The sequence below is a fragment of the Apium graveolens genome, chromosome 2 (genome assembly GCF_009905375.1).
Source record: "Apium graveolens cultivar Ventura chromosome 2, ASM990537v1, whole genome shotgun sequence".
Classification (NCBI taxonomy): domain Eukaryota; kingdom Viridiplantae; phylum Streptophyta; class Magnoliopsida; order Apiales; family Apiaceae; genus Apium; species Apium graveolens.
The window spans coordinates 256686212-256700932 of record NC_133648.1 but is presented as its reverse complement, the minus strand read 5'-3'; the positions used below and the strand labels follow the sequence as shown (position 1 = coordinate 256700932).

The 14721-nt window shown below is 38.7% G+C and overlaps 1 protein-coding gene across 1 annotated transcript; it reads right to left on the bottom strand.

The window, feature by feature from the left end:
- Positions 1 to 251: 251 nt before the first annotated feature.
- LOC141706263 (uncharacterized) lies at positions 252 to 1418 on the bottom strand. Its single transcript, XM_074509068.1, has 2 exons — positions 1047 to 1418; positions 252 to 965 (listed from the first exon to the last, which is right to left on the bottom strand). Exons 1-2 carry the CDS (start codon positions 1374 to 1376, stop codon positions 417 to 419), a joined length of 879 nt encoding a protein of 292 aa, XP_074365169.1. The 5' UTR covers positions 1377 to 1418; the 3' UTR covers positions 252 to 416.
- Between the last annotated feature and the right edge of the window lie 13303 nt (positions 1419 to 14721).

Sequence of the window (14721 nt, the reverse complement as noted above, 5' to 3'; positions counted from 1 at the left end):
CAAGAGCGTTCAGGGTAGAGGAACCTACAAGCTGGAGACTATGGATGGTTTTGAAGTCCCGAGAACCTGGCACGCACAAAACCTGAAGGTTTACTACGTGTAAGATGGTCGAAGTACGATTCTCACTCGTCAGGATGGCGAGTAGGTTGAAAAGCACCTTGAAGCTTTGCTTGCTTAGGATTTATATGTTTTAGTTTTATTACGAAATTTATTAAGACTTGTGTAAGGGACGAATCCCAGACAATTTTATGAAATTCATAAGTTCTTCAAAGTATGATTGTGGCCTAACAAATAAAAATCAAATGCATGGATGCAAAGCATAAAAGGTGATAAATGAGATAGATCTGATAGATGTTACAAAAGTTTGATAAATAAAGTCTCGAAAATAAAAAAAGCCACGCAGGGCTGAAAAAGCTCTAAGGAGCTGAGGTACCCTCGGCGTCCATATCATCGTCTTCTCCGCTCTCGCTAGATGTCTCCGTCGTCTCGGAGGAGGAAGAGCTGTCATCCTCAGCAGGTCTGGAAAAAGACTCGGGAGGAGGAAGAAGTGGATCCTGAGGAACATGATCCGAGACAACTACTCGGGTACGAAACCTCTGTAGCAAAGCCTCATCGTCAGGGCAGATGTAGTCCGCCGGGTTAATATCAGGACAAGCCTCGTTCACGGTCCCAAGGGCCGTGTCCCAGCCAGTCCTAAAAAACTCGGGAAAGACTGAATCATCCCTAATCCTCATGGATTGGGCAAACTCCTCCGAGTCCAGATAATTGTCTATAGCTTTATCCTTCTCCGCCCGAAGTACCACCAGCTCGGCGTTAGACTCTCCGAGTTCTTCCTCCTTGCGCTTGAGCTTCTTCTCCAGGGTAGCATACTTCTTCTGCTGCCTCCTGAGGGCATTATCGGCCTTATCAGAAGCCCGCTTCCATGATTCGGCTTGCCTCACAGCGCCTTGAAAGTAGGCGTTAGACTGAAACAAAACAATTAACAAAGTATAAGGCAAGAAAGTGCTACAAGAACGAGAAATAAGTTTAAAAAAGAGAAGGCATACCGAAGCCAGAGACTGGGCTCCCATGAGCTTAATCCTCTCAAGGTCAGGGGTGGCCACCACATCAGTAAAGTCCTTTGGGGTCACGCTATGGTAGGACCAATCCCAAGCATGCTTCGTGGAACCAACCACGGTATCCCCTCGGCGGAATCCCCAGAGAGGCTGAAAGGCGCCTGTAGCAGCAGCAGCAGGGGCAGCAGCAGTGATAGGAGCATTATGGCCCTCAGCTCCTTCAGTTGAAGCCTCCCCCATAGGCTCCTTGTGCTTTCTCAAGAAGATAGGCTCTGTCGCCTTTCCTCTGGTGTCTAGGCCTGCTAACCGAGCTTTCTTCATCCTAGCTGTTTCCTCGACCAAGGGGACATTGTCCTCGTTAATCTCCTTAGCAGCTGAAACAAAGCAAAAGACAAAATAAGTGATGTTAATAATGCGTGAAATAAAGAAAAATTGAGAAGGGAAGAGAAATACCCTGTTGAGAAACAGAGGATAGTCCCACATGAATCAGGGAAAACTCTTCTAAAAGAGTCCAGCTGGTGGTGGTGCCATCATCCTGAGTGAGCCCATTATAAATGATAGTTTCTTCAGGAGTTAAGTGAATGGATTTGAGGCTACCATCACTGACCTTCCCGAAGGAAGATCGAAAGAGCGTGCCCCAATCGCCATTCTCCCAACGTAACCCGACGAAACTATTCCTCCAATTTGGATTATTATCCGGAATAGAGGCGCTGTTAAAGATATGTTTGCTTTTGGGCCTTTGTTTGACATAAACCCAGCCACAAATATTGGAAGAACTATTGTAACATTGAAAGACTTTCCTAAAAACGGCTACAGAAAGAGGAAAGCCCTCCCTAAGACAACAAACCATAAAACATAGAATATTCCTCCAGGCGTTTGGAGGAAGCTGACACGGGTTAATTTGTAAGTCAGCCAAAAGATGAGGGATAAAAGGATGAAAAGGGAACCTAAGCCCAGCATTAAGGGCGTCAGTGTAGATGAAGAGAGTATCAGGCCTCCAGTGGCAAGTACGGTCACCACCAGAGACTGGAACTAGTCTAAAGGGAGGAGGGACGTTATAACGAGCATTTAGTTTATTGAAATCTATGTTATGCCAAGTATTACAGTGATTAAAGGAGTCGAGATGTGCAGTGGAAGGATATTCATCCCCCCTAGTATTAATCATATCAATTAAAGACATATATGAAGAGCGGATCTCGATATCCTTACCTCGTTTTGAAGCCGAGGCTATCTTGGCCGCCCTCTCGGAACTCTTGTCGGCCATCTAGTAAAGACTGGAAAAGACTTGGGAGGAAGAAGGAGTGGATTTGAGAGAGGAGAAGATTAGAAAGTTGTAGGTGAAGAGAAATGAAATGAGAGGTGTGAAGAATCACACTCTCATCCCACCTATATATAGGAGAAATAAATGGATAATGGACCTTAAAAAGCCCATTTGGGCCCAAAAGTTGGAAGGTTCTGGAAGTTCCTGGAAAGTTCAAGAGAATTCTAGTAAAAAAAATCAAAAGAAAAACTTGAGTTTTTTCAAGATTTTGGAAGAATCCAGAAAGATATTAGAAGAGTTTGGAATTTGGGCTTAGAAATGAGGCCCAATTCTAAAAAAAAAACCTTGAAAAAATAAAGCCCAGCTAAGGGCCCAAGTATTTAAAAAGCCCAGAAAAGGGCCCAGATATTTAAGGTTAACAGCCCATAACCCAAAATCCAGTCATAATGGGCCAAAAGAATGAAGGCCCAGCTAAGTGAAGGTGGCCCAAAAATAAAGTCCAGGGAGAAATGGATAAAAAGATCAGGAATATGACCCAATTCGACCAGGAATCATGTGGAAATCCTGGTCGAAATACAGGAGGTCGAAATTGCTTCGACCTGGGCAACAAATGAAGGTTAATTCGGTCAAAAAGCAGGACTCCTGACCGAAAGGAACAAAATTCCTAGTCGAAAATTTTCTGGTCGAAAATTGTAAAAAAAAAAAAAAAAAAAAAAAAAAAAAAAAAAAAAAAAAAAAAAGAAAGAGGAAGGGGTGAAAATCCTGGCCGAAATTCGACCAGGATTCCTGATCGAATGAGCCCTGCCCGAATTTGCATCGACCTGGGCAACAAATGAAGGTTAATTCGGTCAAAAAGCAGGACTCCTGACCGAAAGAACAACAAAATTCCTAGTCGAAAATTTTCTACTCGAAAAATTCCTAGTCGAAAATTTTCTGCTCGAAAAATTCCTAGTCGAAAATTTTCTGCTCGAAAAATTCCTAGTCGAAAATTTTCTGCTAAATAAAAAAAAAAAAAAAAAAAAAAAAAAAAAAAAAAAGGGGGAAGGGGTGAAAATCCTGGCCGAAAATCGACCAGGATTCCTGATCGAATAGACCCTGCTCGAAATTCAGTCGACCAAGGCACACTGAAGGGTAATTCGACCAGGATCCTGGCCGAATGGATTCCTGGTCGAATTTTATATTAAAAAAAAAAAAAAAAAAAAAAAAAAAGAAAAGAAAAATCTCTGAAAAATTACAGAAAAATAAGGAAATTCCTTAAATATTTTCTGAAAAATGTTAATATTTTCAGAAATAAGGAATAAATCCAGGAAAATTAGGATAAATCCCAGAAATTAAGGGAAAAATCCAGAAAAATAAGGAAATTCCTTAAATATTTTCTGAAAAATTCTCAGAAATAAGGAATAAATCCAGAAAATTGGATAAATCCCAGAAATTAAGGGAAAAATCCAGAAAATTGGATAAATCCCAGAAATTAAGGGAAAAATCCAGAAAATTAGGATAAAACCCAGAAATTAAGGGAAAAATCCAGAAAATTAAGGATAAATCCCAGAAATTAAGGGAAAAATCCAGAAAAATAAGGAAATTCCTTAAATATTTTCTGAAAAATGTTAATATTCTCAGAAATAAGGAATAAATCCAGAAAAATTAGGATAAATCCCAGAAATTAAGGGAAAAATCCAGAAAATTAAGGATAAATCCCAGAAAATTAGGGAAAAATTCCTGGAAATTAAGATAATTTCTGAATAAAAGGAAGATTCGTTGTAAATGTGTAGGTCGCTCCACACTTTACGCAAAAACGAAACCCTGTAAGGGAACGAATAGATTTAACTTCTGCGAAACCTAATCAATGTTTCCCAAAAGTTGGGGGGCAAATGATAGGGATAAATAAGTCCTGGTTTTATAATTAATGGGCTGCTAGGCCCAATAAGAAGATGTATGATATTCAGACCAGAAAGGTTAAGCCTGACGGACCAGATCAGGCCTGATGGAATAAAAAAAGGCCAAAAAGCCCTGATTATTAATTAATTTCGTAATTAATTAATAAGGGAGAAATCAGATGTTGAAAAGAGTCCCGATGAGGATATAAGTCCTTAGAGATTAGCCTCAAGGGAACCTAAAAGGATAAGGAATCAGCTTCCTACTTCCTAGGACTCCTAAGTCTATCCTAATTCAGAGGCTTATCCACCAAGTCTCCTATACCAAGTCCAATTCAAGGACTCCCACATCTATATAAGGGGTCTCACCCCCACCCATCAGAACTACGTTTTTTGACTTGATCCTTGGCAATCCGCAAGGTACGTAGGCATCTTGTTAAGGCAGATTGAGTCACGAAACACAAGAGCAGTCAAATCGAGCCTCGAAGCTCACGTTCCTTAGTATTAAATACAGTAGTTATATATAGTAGTTTTAATCCATAACAACAGCAGCAACAACAGCAGCAACAGCAACAGCAGCAGCAAGCAGCACCACCTGCAGTGACTTTTAAGCAGTTTCAAGCAGTGAAGCCACCTGAGTTCAAGGGAAGTGCTGATCCTGTGGAAGCCAATGCATGGCTCAAGGAAATGGAAAAGGCTTTTGAATTGGTCGAAGCAGGAGCTGAGCAGAAGACCAAGTTTACAAGTTACATTCTGAAGGGTGAGGCGAACTATTGGTGGGAATCCGCGCGAGCATTGGAAGGAGGTGAGTTTATAACTTGGGAGAGATTCACAGAGCTGTTTCTAGAGAAGTATTTTTCGAGGTATATGAAGAATCAAATGGAGATCCAATTCTTGAACTTGACCCAGGGAGATCTTACTGTAGCTGAGTACGAAGCTAAGTTTACTGAATTAGCGAGGTCCGTGCCAGACCAGGTTGATACGGATGAAAAGAAAGCAAGAAGGTTTGAACAGGGACTGAGATTTTGGATTCAGAATAGGGTGGCCATGTTTGAATTGACTTCATATGTGGCAGTGGTGCAGAAAGCAATGGTGATTGAAAGTAAGAGTGATATGTATCAAAAAGGGAAGGATGGGAAGAAAAGGAAAATAGAAACCTCAGGGGGAGGCCAGCAACAAGGTAACTTCCGGGGCCGTTTCAATAAAAGGCCAGAGTTTCAGGACAATAAGAGTGGGGGATCTAAGAAACCACAGCCAGGAAATGGGAACCGTTTTCAGAATTCAAATCAGCAGAGACCCAATCGTCCACCTGCGTCAGAGTGCAAATTTTGTGGTAGAAGGCATTTTGGGATTTGTAAGGCTAATGTGTTGTGTTATAAGTGCAATCAGAAGGGACACTATTCTAATGAGTGTCGAAGTCATACTACAGCTCAGAGATCAGGGACAGTGTGCTTTAAATGTGGAAAGATGGGGCATATTCCAGGGACTGCCAGACAACTGAACCAACTGCTAATGTGCCAAGGATTGAAGGACCACCAACAAAGGACCAGCCAAAGGCTAGGACATTCAATATGACTATGAAGGATGCTGTTCAGAGTTCAGACGTGGTGGCAGGTACGCTTCCAGTCAACTCCATAGATGTTAAAGTTTTATTTGATTCTGGAGCTACAAGATCATTTATTTCTCAAAGTTTTGTCGATAAACTGCATTGCGAAGTTAAGTTGTTAGAACAAGCGTTGATGATAGAGTTAGCTAATAAGGATCAAGTTTCCGCCGACCGAGTGTGCCCGAGGTGCGATATTGAAATAGGAGGACATCATTTTTATGCCAACTTGATACCTTTTAAGTTGGGAGAATTTGATGTTATTTTTGGAATGGATTGGTTGTCAGAAAATAATGCTCAGATTGATTGTAAGAATAGGAAAGTGAGACTTCAGACCTTGGATAGTAAGAAGAAGGTAATATTTCGAGGAAATAGGCAAGACAAGAAGTTCTTAGCGATCGCTCAAGTGAAAAAGTTATTGCGTCAGAATTGCGAAGCATATTTGGCCCATGTGGTAGACACCAGTAAAGAAGTTCCAGCACTAGAAGCGATTCCAGTTGTCAACGAATTTTCAGATGTTTTCCCAGAAGATCTACCAGGATTACCTCCCGACAGAGAAATTGAATTTGCGATTGATCTAGCACCCGGAACAGAACCAGTTTCTAAAGCCCCGTACCGGATGGCACCAGTGGAGATGAAAGAATTGGCAACTCAGTTGCAAGATCTTTTGGAGAAAGGAGTTATAAAACCCAGTGTATCCCCATGGGCGCACCAGTACTGTTTGTCAAAAAGAAAGACGGGAGTATGCGACTGTGTATTGACTATCGAGAATTAAACAAGCTGACCATTAAGAACAAATACCCATTGCCGATGATCGATGATCTGTTTGACCAATTGAGAGGCGCTGTATGGTTTTCTAAAATAGATTTAAGATCCGGATATCATCAACTGAAGATCAAGCCTGAAGATATTCTGAAGACCGCATTTAGAACCAGATATGGGCATTATGAGTTTCTAGTGATGGCATTTGGATTAACCAACGCACCAGCAGCTTTCATGGATCTGATGAATCGAGTATTTAAGAAGTATTTGGATAAATTCGTGATCGTGTTTATAGACGACATCTTGATCTATTCTAAAACAGAAGAGTAGAATGCAGAGCATTTGGGGATAGTTCTGGAAATACTGCGACGGAAGAAATTGTACGCAAAGTTCTCCAAGTGTGAATTTTGGTTAAAAGAAGTACGATTTCTTGGGCACGTGATTAGCAATAAAGGAGTGGAAGTGTATCCAGCAAAGGTTGAAGCCATAATCAACTGGGAGAGGCCAAAAACACCAATGGAAGTAAGAAGTTTCAAGGGATTAGCAGGTTACTACAAAAGATTTGTGCAGGATTTCGCGAAGATAGCTATGCCATTGACAAAGCTCACCAGGAAGAATCAGAAATTTGAATGGGAGGAGAAGTGCGAAGAAAGTTTCCAGGAATTAAAGAATAGATTAGTATCTTCTCCAGTACTAGTCTTGCCAGATGAACAAGGAAATTTTGTGATCTACAGTGACGCGTCGTACAAAGGATTGGGATGTGTTTTGATGCAGCATGACAAGGTGATAGCCTATGCTTCAAGACAATTGAAACCACATGAAGAGAAGTATCCAACTCATGATCTTGAATTGGCAGCTATAGTGTTTGCATTGAAGATTTGGAGGCATTGTCTTTATGGGGAAAAGTGCGAGATCTACACGGACCACAAGAGTTTAAAATATATTTTTACCCAGAAGGAATTAAACATGAGACAACGAAGATGGTTAGAACTAATCAAGGACTACGACTGTACTATTAACTATCATCCAGGTAAAGCAAATGTGGTGGCCGACGCTCTGAGCAGGAAAGAGAGGTTAAATATGATAACTTCATCAGAGGAGTTGATCAAGGAATTTGAGAAGCTAGAAATAGAGGTTAGTATCCCAAGTTTGTCTACAGAGGTATTGTGTGCAATGTCTTTTCAACCAGAATTATTGGAAAAGATAAGAAGATGTCAGGAGGACGTAATGAACCATGAACGAGATAGTTTGACAGGAGAAGAGATAGGGAGTCAAAAGGATGATAAAGGGATATTAAGATTTTCTTCCAGAATATGGATACCCAACATAGCCGAGCTGAAAGATGAAATTCTTCGAGACGCTCACAACTCTAGATATTCAATTCATCCCGGGAGTACGAAGATGTACCGAGATTTAAGAGAAAACTTTTGGTGGCCAAGCATGAAGAAGGAAATTGCAGAATGGGTAAGTAAGTGTTACACTTGCAAGCGAGTTAAAGCAGAACATCAAAGGCCCAGTGGATTGATACAACCATTGGATATTCCAGAATGGAAGTGGGAGCATATAGCGATGGATTTCATAGTCGGATTACCGAGGACCAGGGCGAATCATGATGCTATTTGGGTTATTATCGACAGATTGACGAAGTCAGCGCATTTTCTTCCTATCAACGAGAGATTCTCAATGGATAAATTGGTACGGTTATATCTTAAAGAAATTGTGACACGACATGGAGTTCCAGTATCCATAGTTTCAGATAGAGATCCTCGATTTAACTCAAGATTTTGGAGAATTTTTTAAGATTGTCTCGGAACGAAGTTGAACATGAGTACCGCGTATCATCCGCAGACGGACGGTCAAAGTGAAAGGACGATTCAGACTATTGAAGATATGCTGAGGGTATGTGCACTAGATTTTGAAGGGAGTTGGGACGAGCATTTGCCATTAGTTGAATTCTCCTACAACAACAGCTATCATGCCAGCATTGGGATGCCGCCTTACGAAGCCTTATACGGGAGAAGATGTAGATCTCCAATATATTGGGAAGAAGTTGGTGAGAGAAAGATTTTGGGTCCAGAATTGATCCAGCAGACAAAGGAGAAAATAGAACTCATTCGGAAAAGATTAACAGCAGCTCAAGATCGTCAACGTAAATATGCTGATCCTGTCAGAAAGGATATGGAATTTGAAGTTGGTGAAGCAGTGCTATTAAAAGTTTCTCCTTGGAAAGGTCTATCAAGATTTGGAAAGAGAGGAAAGCTGAGTCCGCGTTATGTTGGTCCTTTTGAGATTTTGAAGCGTGTGGGAAAGGTTGCTTATGAATTAGCGTTACCACCTCACATGCACCATATTCACAATGTGTTCCATGTGTCGATGTTGAAGCATTATTTGCCTGATTCGAACCATGTGATAGAATACGAGCCAATCGAGATCCAACCAGATTTATCTTTTGTAGAGCAACCAGTACAGATTTTAGATAAGAAAGAAAGAGTACTTAGGAATAAGTCTGTATCTTTAGTGCGAGTCTTGTGAAGGAATCCCAAGGTTGAAGAGTCGACTTGGGAATTGGAAAGCGAAATGCGATCCAAGTATCCTCATTTATTTTCCTAGGCTGATTCTGAGGACAGAATCCTGTTAAGGGGGGTAGATTGTAATATCCAATATATTTTCAAATATTATTATTATTATTCGGAATTGTTTATGTGATTTTATGTGAACTTTGGTGAATTATCTGAAAAGTAGAATTGATATCTGAATGTTTATATGTGACATTATTTGAATATTTGAATTTTTATATGTCCAGAATAAAATATAGATAATTGTGGTATTTTTCTGGTAATTTTTGGAATGTTATATGATTTTATAATGATTTATGAATTATTAATTATTTTCAGAATAATTATAAAATTATTTTATAAAGCCGGAAATCTTCCAACTTCAACCGTTTTGCGTTTTTACAACCCGAAACTCTTCCGAAAACTCCTTCCTAACCTAATCTGGTAATTCCGGACATTTTTCGTGTTTTGACTTTTTCGATCCGGATTACGGTTTGACCTGTGCGCGGCCCGGCGTAATATTTTCGATACGATAGTTATTTCGGTAATCAATAAAACCCGTAATCTCGAAAGACGGGATATTTTTAGGTTATTTTCGTATATGGTGTTTTATAAAAAGCCCGGTTTTGATAATTATCCAATTCTGGTATTGAATTGTATCGTTTTTACAGTTACTTAGTGGCTAAGCAACTAATTTAACGATCCAAAACGATCCAGAACGATCCAATATTCCATAAATATAAATAGCCTATTTCTTATTTCGTTTATTTCGTTTATTCGTTTGCAACCAGTTAAAATACCGTAAATACAGAGAAAAACCCGAGAAACCGATACGTTCCAGAGAATCAAACACACGAACGAAGGCGTTATCGAACTCCGATTCGGGCGTGCAGCATATCAAAACGAAGCTCTCGAAATCTTCTTTCTGAATCAATCATCAGTTTCTGCCCAGAAATCACAGTAATTTTCTTATTTAATTATTTATATTCGAATTATTTGATAATTAAATTATGAAAATTTGTTCTTGATGTTGTTGATGTGATTTGATGCTTCCATGTTATAGAGTATGTTTTTCTGGTCAATTTGGTATATTATACTTCAAAAATAGGGTTCGGTATCATATAGAAATTGAGGTTTAATTTTCTGAAAATTCTTTGAATGTGTGTTCTTGGTGTTCTTGAAAAGTTCTGAGAATCAAACCCAAATTTGAGGGTGATGCAGACTTCAGAATTTGAAGTATGAGTAACCAAAATGTTCAGATTTTCATGTTCTTTCTGTTTATGCCCTCAAATCATTCAAACGACTAGTGATGTGAAAATTCGTAATTTAGGGTTTATATTCGAATTTTGGGGGTTTATAATTTAGAGGTTTTTGATTGTTTGTGATGATATGATTAGATCGTACATGTTCCCAGCTTCATTTTGCTGTATTTACTGTAATTTTTGGTTGAGGATTAAGTGAATTCGAGTTTTTGAACGGAAAACTCAAGGTCCCGCCGGTTTTTGTTTGATTTTCGTCGGAGAAACCGACCTCGGGGCTTTCTATTGATGCTGAGTTATTAGTCGAGTTTCAGGAGCAATTTAGAATCAATTACCATTAAAATCGAAGCCTGGGGGTGCAGATTTGGGCGTGACCGGAACTATCGCCGGTTAACCGGCCGGCTGCCGGATTCTGGGGAGGTACCGGGTGTTCAAAACCCGGTTGTGTTCTTTACAACCCGGGGTTTTGACCCGGTTTCGATCCACAGAACCCCAACCCAATTACTGAGTTTTGTTTTTAGATTTTCTTATTAAAAATAATTCAAAATCCTATTTATAATTTCTGAAAATTCATTTTTAATTTGAAAATCATTATTCTAATTCTGAAAATTTATTTTTAATTCAAAAATAAATCCAAATTATTTAATTAATTAATTTTAGTTGATAATTAATTATTTTATTAGTCAATTAATTTAAATATTAATTGATTAATTATTTTAATTAGTTATTAATTAATTTTAATTGATTATTTAATTAGATTTAATTATTTATTTTTGATTTAAAAATTTCGAAAAATAGTTTCGAACTTTAAAATATTATTTTAAATTATTTTCCCGGCTCGATAATTTTTATAAAATTATTTTCGAGTGTTCGAGCCCTATTATTTAATTATTAAATGATTCGGAGACCCGTTTTTATTCTGAAAAATGTTCAAAAATTCATAATAAATCAACCGTTTGTCCGTTTAATATGAAACGAACGCGTACAGACTCAGAAAAATATTGCGCTTTCAATAAAAATACTTTTAAGACCTAATTTCTTTTGTATTGCAATTTCATTTAATTTGTGTATCAGCTTGAGTCGGTATTTGATCGATAAATGCTAATATTGACCTGATTTTCATTCTGAACGCACTGAGGCGTGTCTTGTAATGATCTGACGTATGTGTTACATGAAATATGTGATTACGTGTTATACAAATGTCATGATTATGTGTTATGTGATAAGTATGCTATCTGTTTACAATTTATTATGCCATGCTTAGTTATAAACGGTCGGGTAGATGTCAAGACGTAGAGTTACGTCGATTGAGTTTAGTTCTGTCACTTAAGATAATCCTTTTGTTTATAGAATCGAGTAGCCAGAAGTGCAGTCAAGTGTTAGACGAAGATAGTAGCCAGCAGTTAGAAGCAGAGTTAAAGTAAGAGGTTATTGAGCATATCAGGCAAGTACCCTAACTTCACTTATTGTTCAAGTGACGTTTATTTCGCATCATATTATGCAATTATTTATATCATCACATATCATTCAAGTGGTATTGACTCTGAATTTATCCTTTCAATTTCTCTACTATTCTAAGTTCAGAATAGTTAAATATTTTTACATTTCGCTATAACTTACTCTATACGGCAAAGCTTTGAATTGAGATTAGCGAATAACTAATTGTTCTGGTTATTTCACCATTGGTTGTTGAGAAAACTCCGGACCATGAGAAATGGGGAGTTATGTGGTTAAGGATGTCATTTGATTCGACTCATTTGACGGAAAATTATTTTTATGGGTTGGATGGTTGCGTAAGAGGCCATGGCGGCGGTCCAGTGTGAGCTATGTGTTATACAGGATATAACACCTTGCTAGGCCAATATGTGCCTTGGGTACCTTTTGTTTAGTTGGATATGCTTCGGCATACCGGTGTTGCTCCGCGGCTGATCACCGGCGGCAACACACCGTCGTTCGAGGATTCCAGTCCCAAAACATAATATATTGCAAATGTTGTTTATTATCAAATTTTTATCAGTTTTGATACTGTTCAGTTATCATAGTTGGTTTTGTTCATCAGATATACTGTTGTTATTCCAAATCATAAGCTATTTATTACTTTCAGCTAGGCCAGGGCAAGCTTAAGTTCCAGGTCTGACCAGAGGTTTTGTGCTTGTAAATAGTTGGTGTGTTTCCAGGTAGACAGTTTGGGACGCTTAATTAGTCTAGAGGTTTGTAATAAAATTTGAATAAGTTGTAAAACTAATTAGACTATGGTTTGTAATAACATTTGATTTGTATTAGTGCCTGTTCCATACTATAACCTGTGATCGATCCAGTGTAGGTAAAAGGGGTCGTATTTATTATATTATTCCGCTGTGATTATTTTATTTTGGTTTATTGGCGAGTGACCCCCAAACCTAGACCCCGGGTTTGGAGGGCGTCACATTTACCCTTGATTTTGTGTGGTTAATATTCCACCACATTTCCTTCCCTCTTATGTCATGCTTGCATCACTTTGTGATGTCATCACCCCTCCTTTGTCCTCTTTCTATTGGTTGGATGACACCATCCTCTCTTATCCCTTTGATTAACTTCCTAATTGTTTGCCTAATGACCGCTGATCTGTTATACGGTTCGCTTAACTTTCGTTTTCGTTTATCGTTTGAGGGATCATACCCGGGATCTTATTACTTAGGTTCCCTTAACCTTTCTCAATATATTATATTACTTTTATGATCCTCTCTTATAATCCTTTAATTTAAATCCTTTTTATCCTGTTACCTTTTACTCAATTCTTTCCGTATCTAGTAGATTTCTGGGAAAAACCAAAGTGCTCGGAATTGGATTCTGACGATCTTTACATACACTTATATACCATATAGAGTACTAATAAAATCTCAGAATATCCATAACAGAACCCCTACATAGTGTGGCATGAAAAGTATTCTCATTCAGCTAAAACACTATTCATAAGGGTTACAAAAAGTTCAAAATTTTGGGGTTATTACAACTTGTATGGAGAGAAGTGCGAGATTTTCACAGACCATAAGAGCCTCAAGTACATATTTACGCAGAAAGAGCTTAATATGCGCCAGAGGAGATGGTTAGAGCTAATCAAAGACTATGATTGTGAGATTCTCTATCATCCGGGGAAAGCCAATGTGGTGGCTGATGCCCATAGTAGAAAGGAAAGACTCAGAATGATAATGACTTCGGAAGAATTGATAAAGGATTTCGAGATAATGGAAATAGAAGTAAAGGTAACCGGAACCGGAACTGAAAAACTGTTTGAGATCTCGATGCAACTAGAGTTATTGGAAAAGATCAGATTGTGCCAAGAGAAAGTAATGAATGAAGGCAGAGAGTCAATGACTGGAGAAAAGATCCATACTGAGAAAGATAATAAAGGGATAATGAGGTACTCCTACCGGATTTGGGTTCCGAATGTTCAAGAGCTTAAAGACGAGATTTTTGATGAAAGCCATAGTTCAAGGTATTCCATTCACCCGGGAAGCACCAAGATGTATAGGGATTTGAAGGAGTATTACTGGTGGCCCAACATGAAGAGGGACATAGTAGAATGGAATGCTTGACTTGCCAAAGAGTAAAGGCAGAGCACCAGAGACCCAGTGGACTTTTACGACCCCTGGAGATTCCCGAATGGAAATGGGAACAGATAGCCATGGATTTTGTTGTCAGTTTACCAAGGACGAAAGTTAACCATGATGCCATATGGGTGATTATAGACCGACTGACAAAGTCAGCCCATTTCATTCCTATCAATGAGAGATACACAGTCGATAGACTGGTGGACAATTACCTTAAGGAAATAGTGACACGAAATGGAGTCCCAGCGTCCATTGTCTCAGACCGAGACCCTAGGTTCAACTCCAGATTTTGGAGGAGCTTTCAAGAATGTGTGGGGACCAAGTTAAATATGAGTACCGCTTACCATCCCCAGGCGGATGGGCAGAGTGAAAGGACCATCCAGACACTAGAGGATATTGTTATTCCCAGTGGACTAACAATGAGATTTACAGAAGGGGGGGTTGAATGTAAATCTCAAAACTTTTTCAAGTTTTGAGCAATTTGTAAGACTAAGTGTTTGAGTGATCAAATGTGTGTGAATTGCTTGGAGCTGATGCAGACAGATATATATTTAAACACAAATGTAATGAACACAAAGAACTTAAAAACTTTTCTGGTGGATTTGTTGTTCCACCAGAGATGTGTTATTTCAGAAAATCTGTGATTCAAAATTAAATCACAGCTGCTTCCTAGTACAAACTAGATGATTTTCTCTCTTGATATTTCTAAACAGCTCAGGGAAAATTCACACCTAATTACTAGCTACTACTTGGTTATATAAC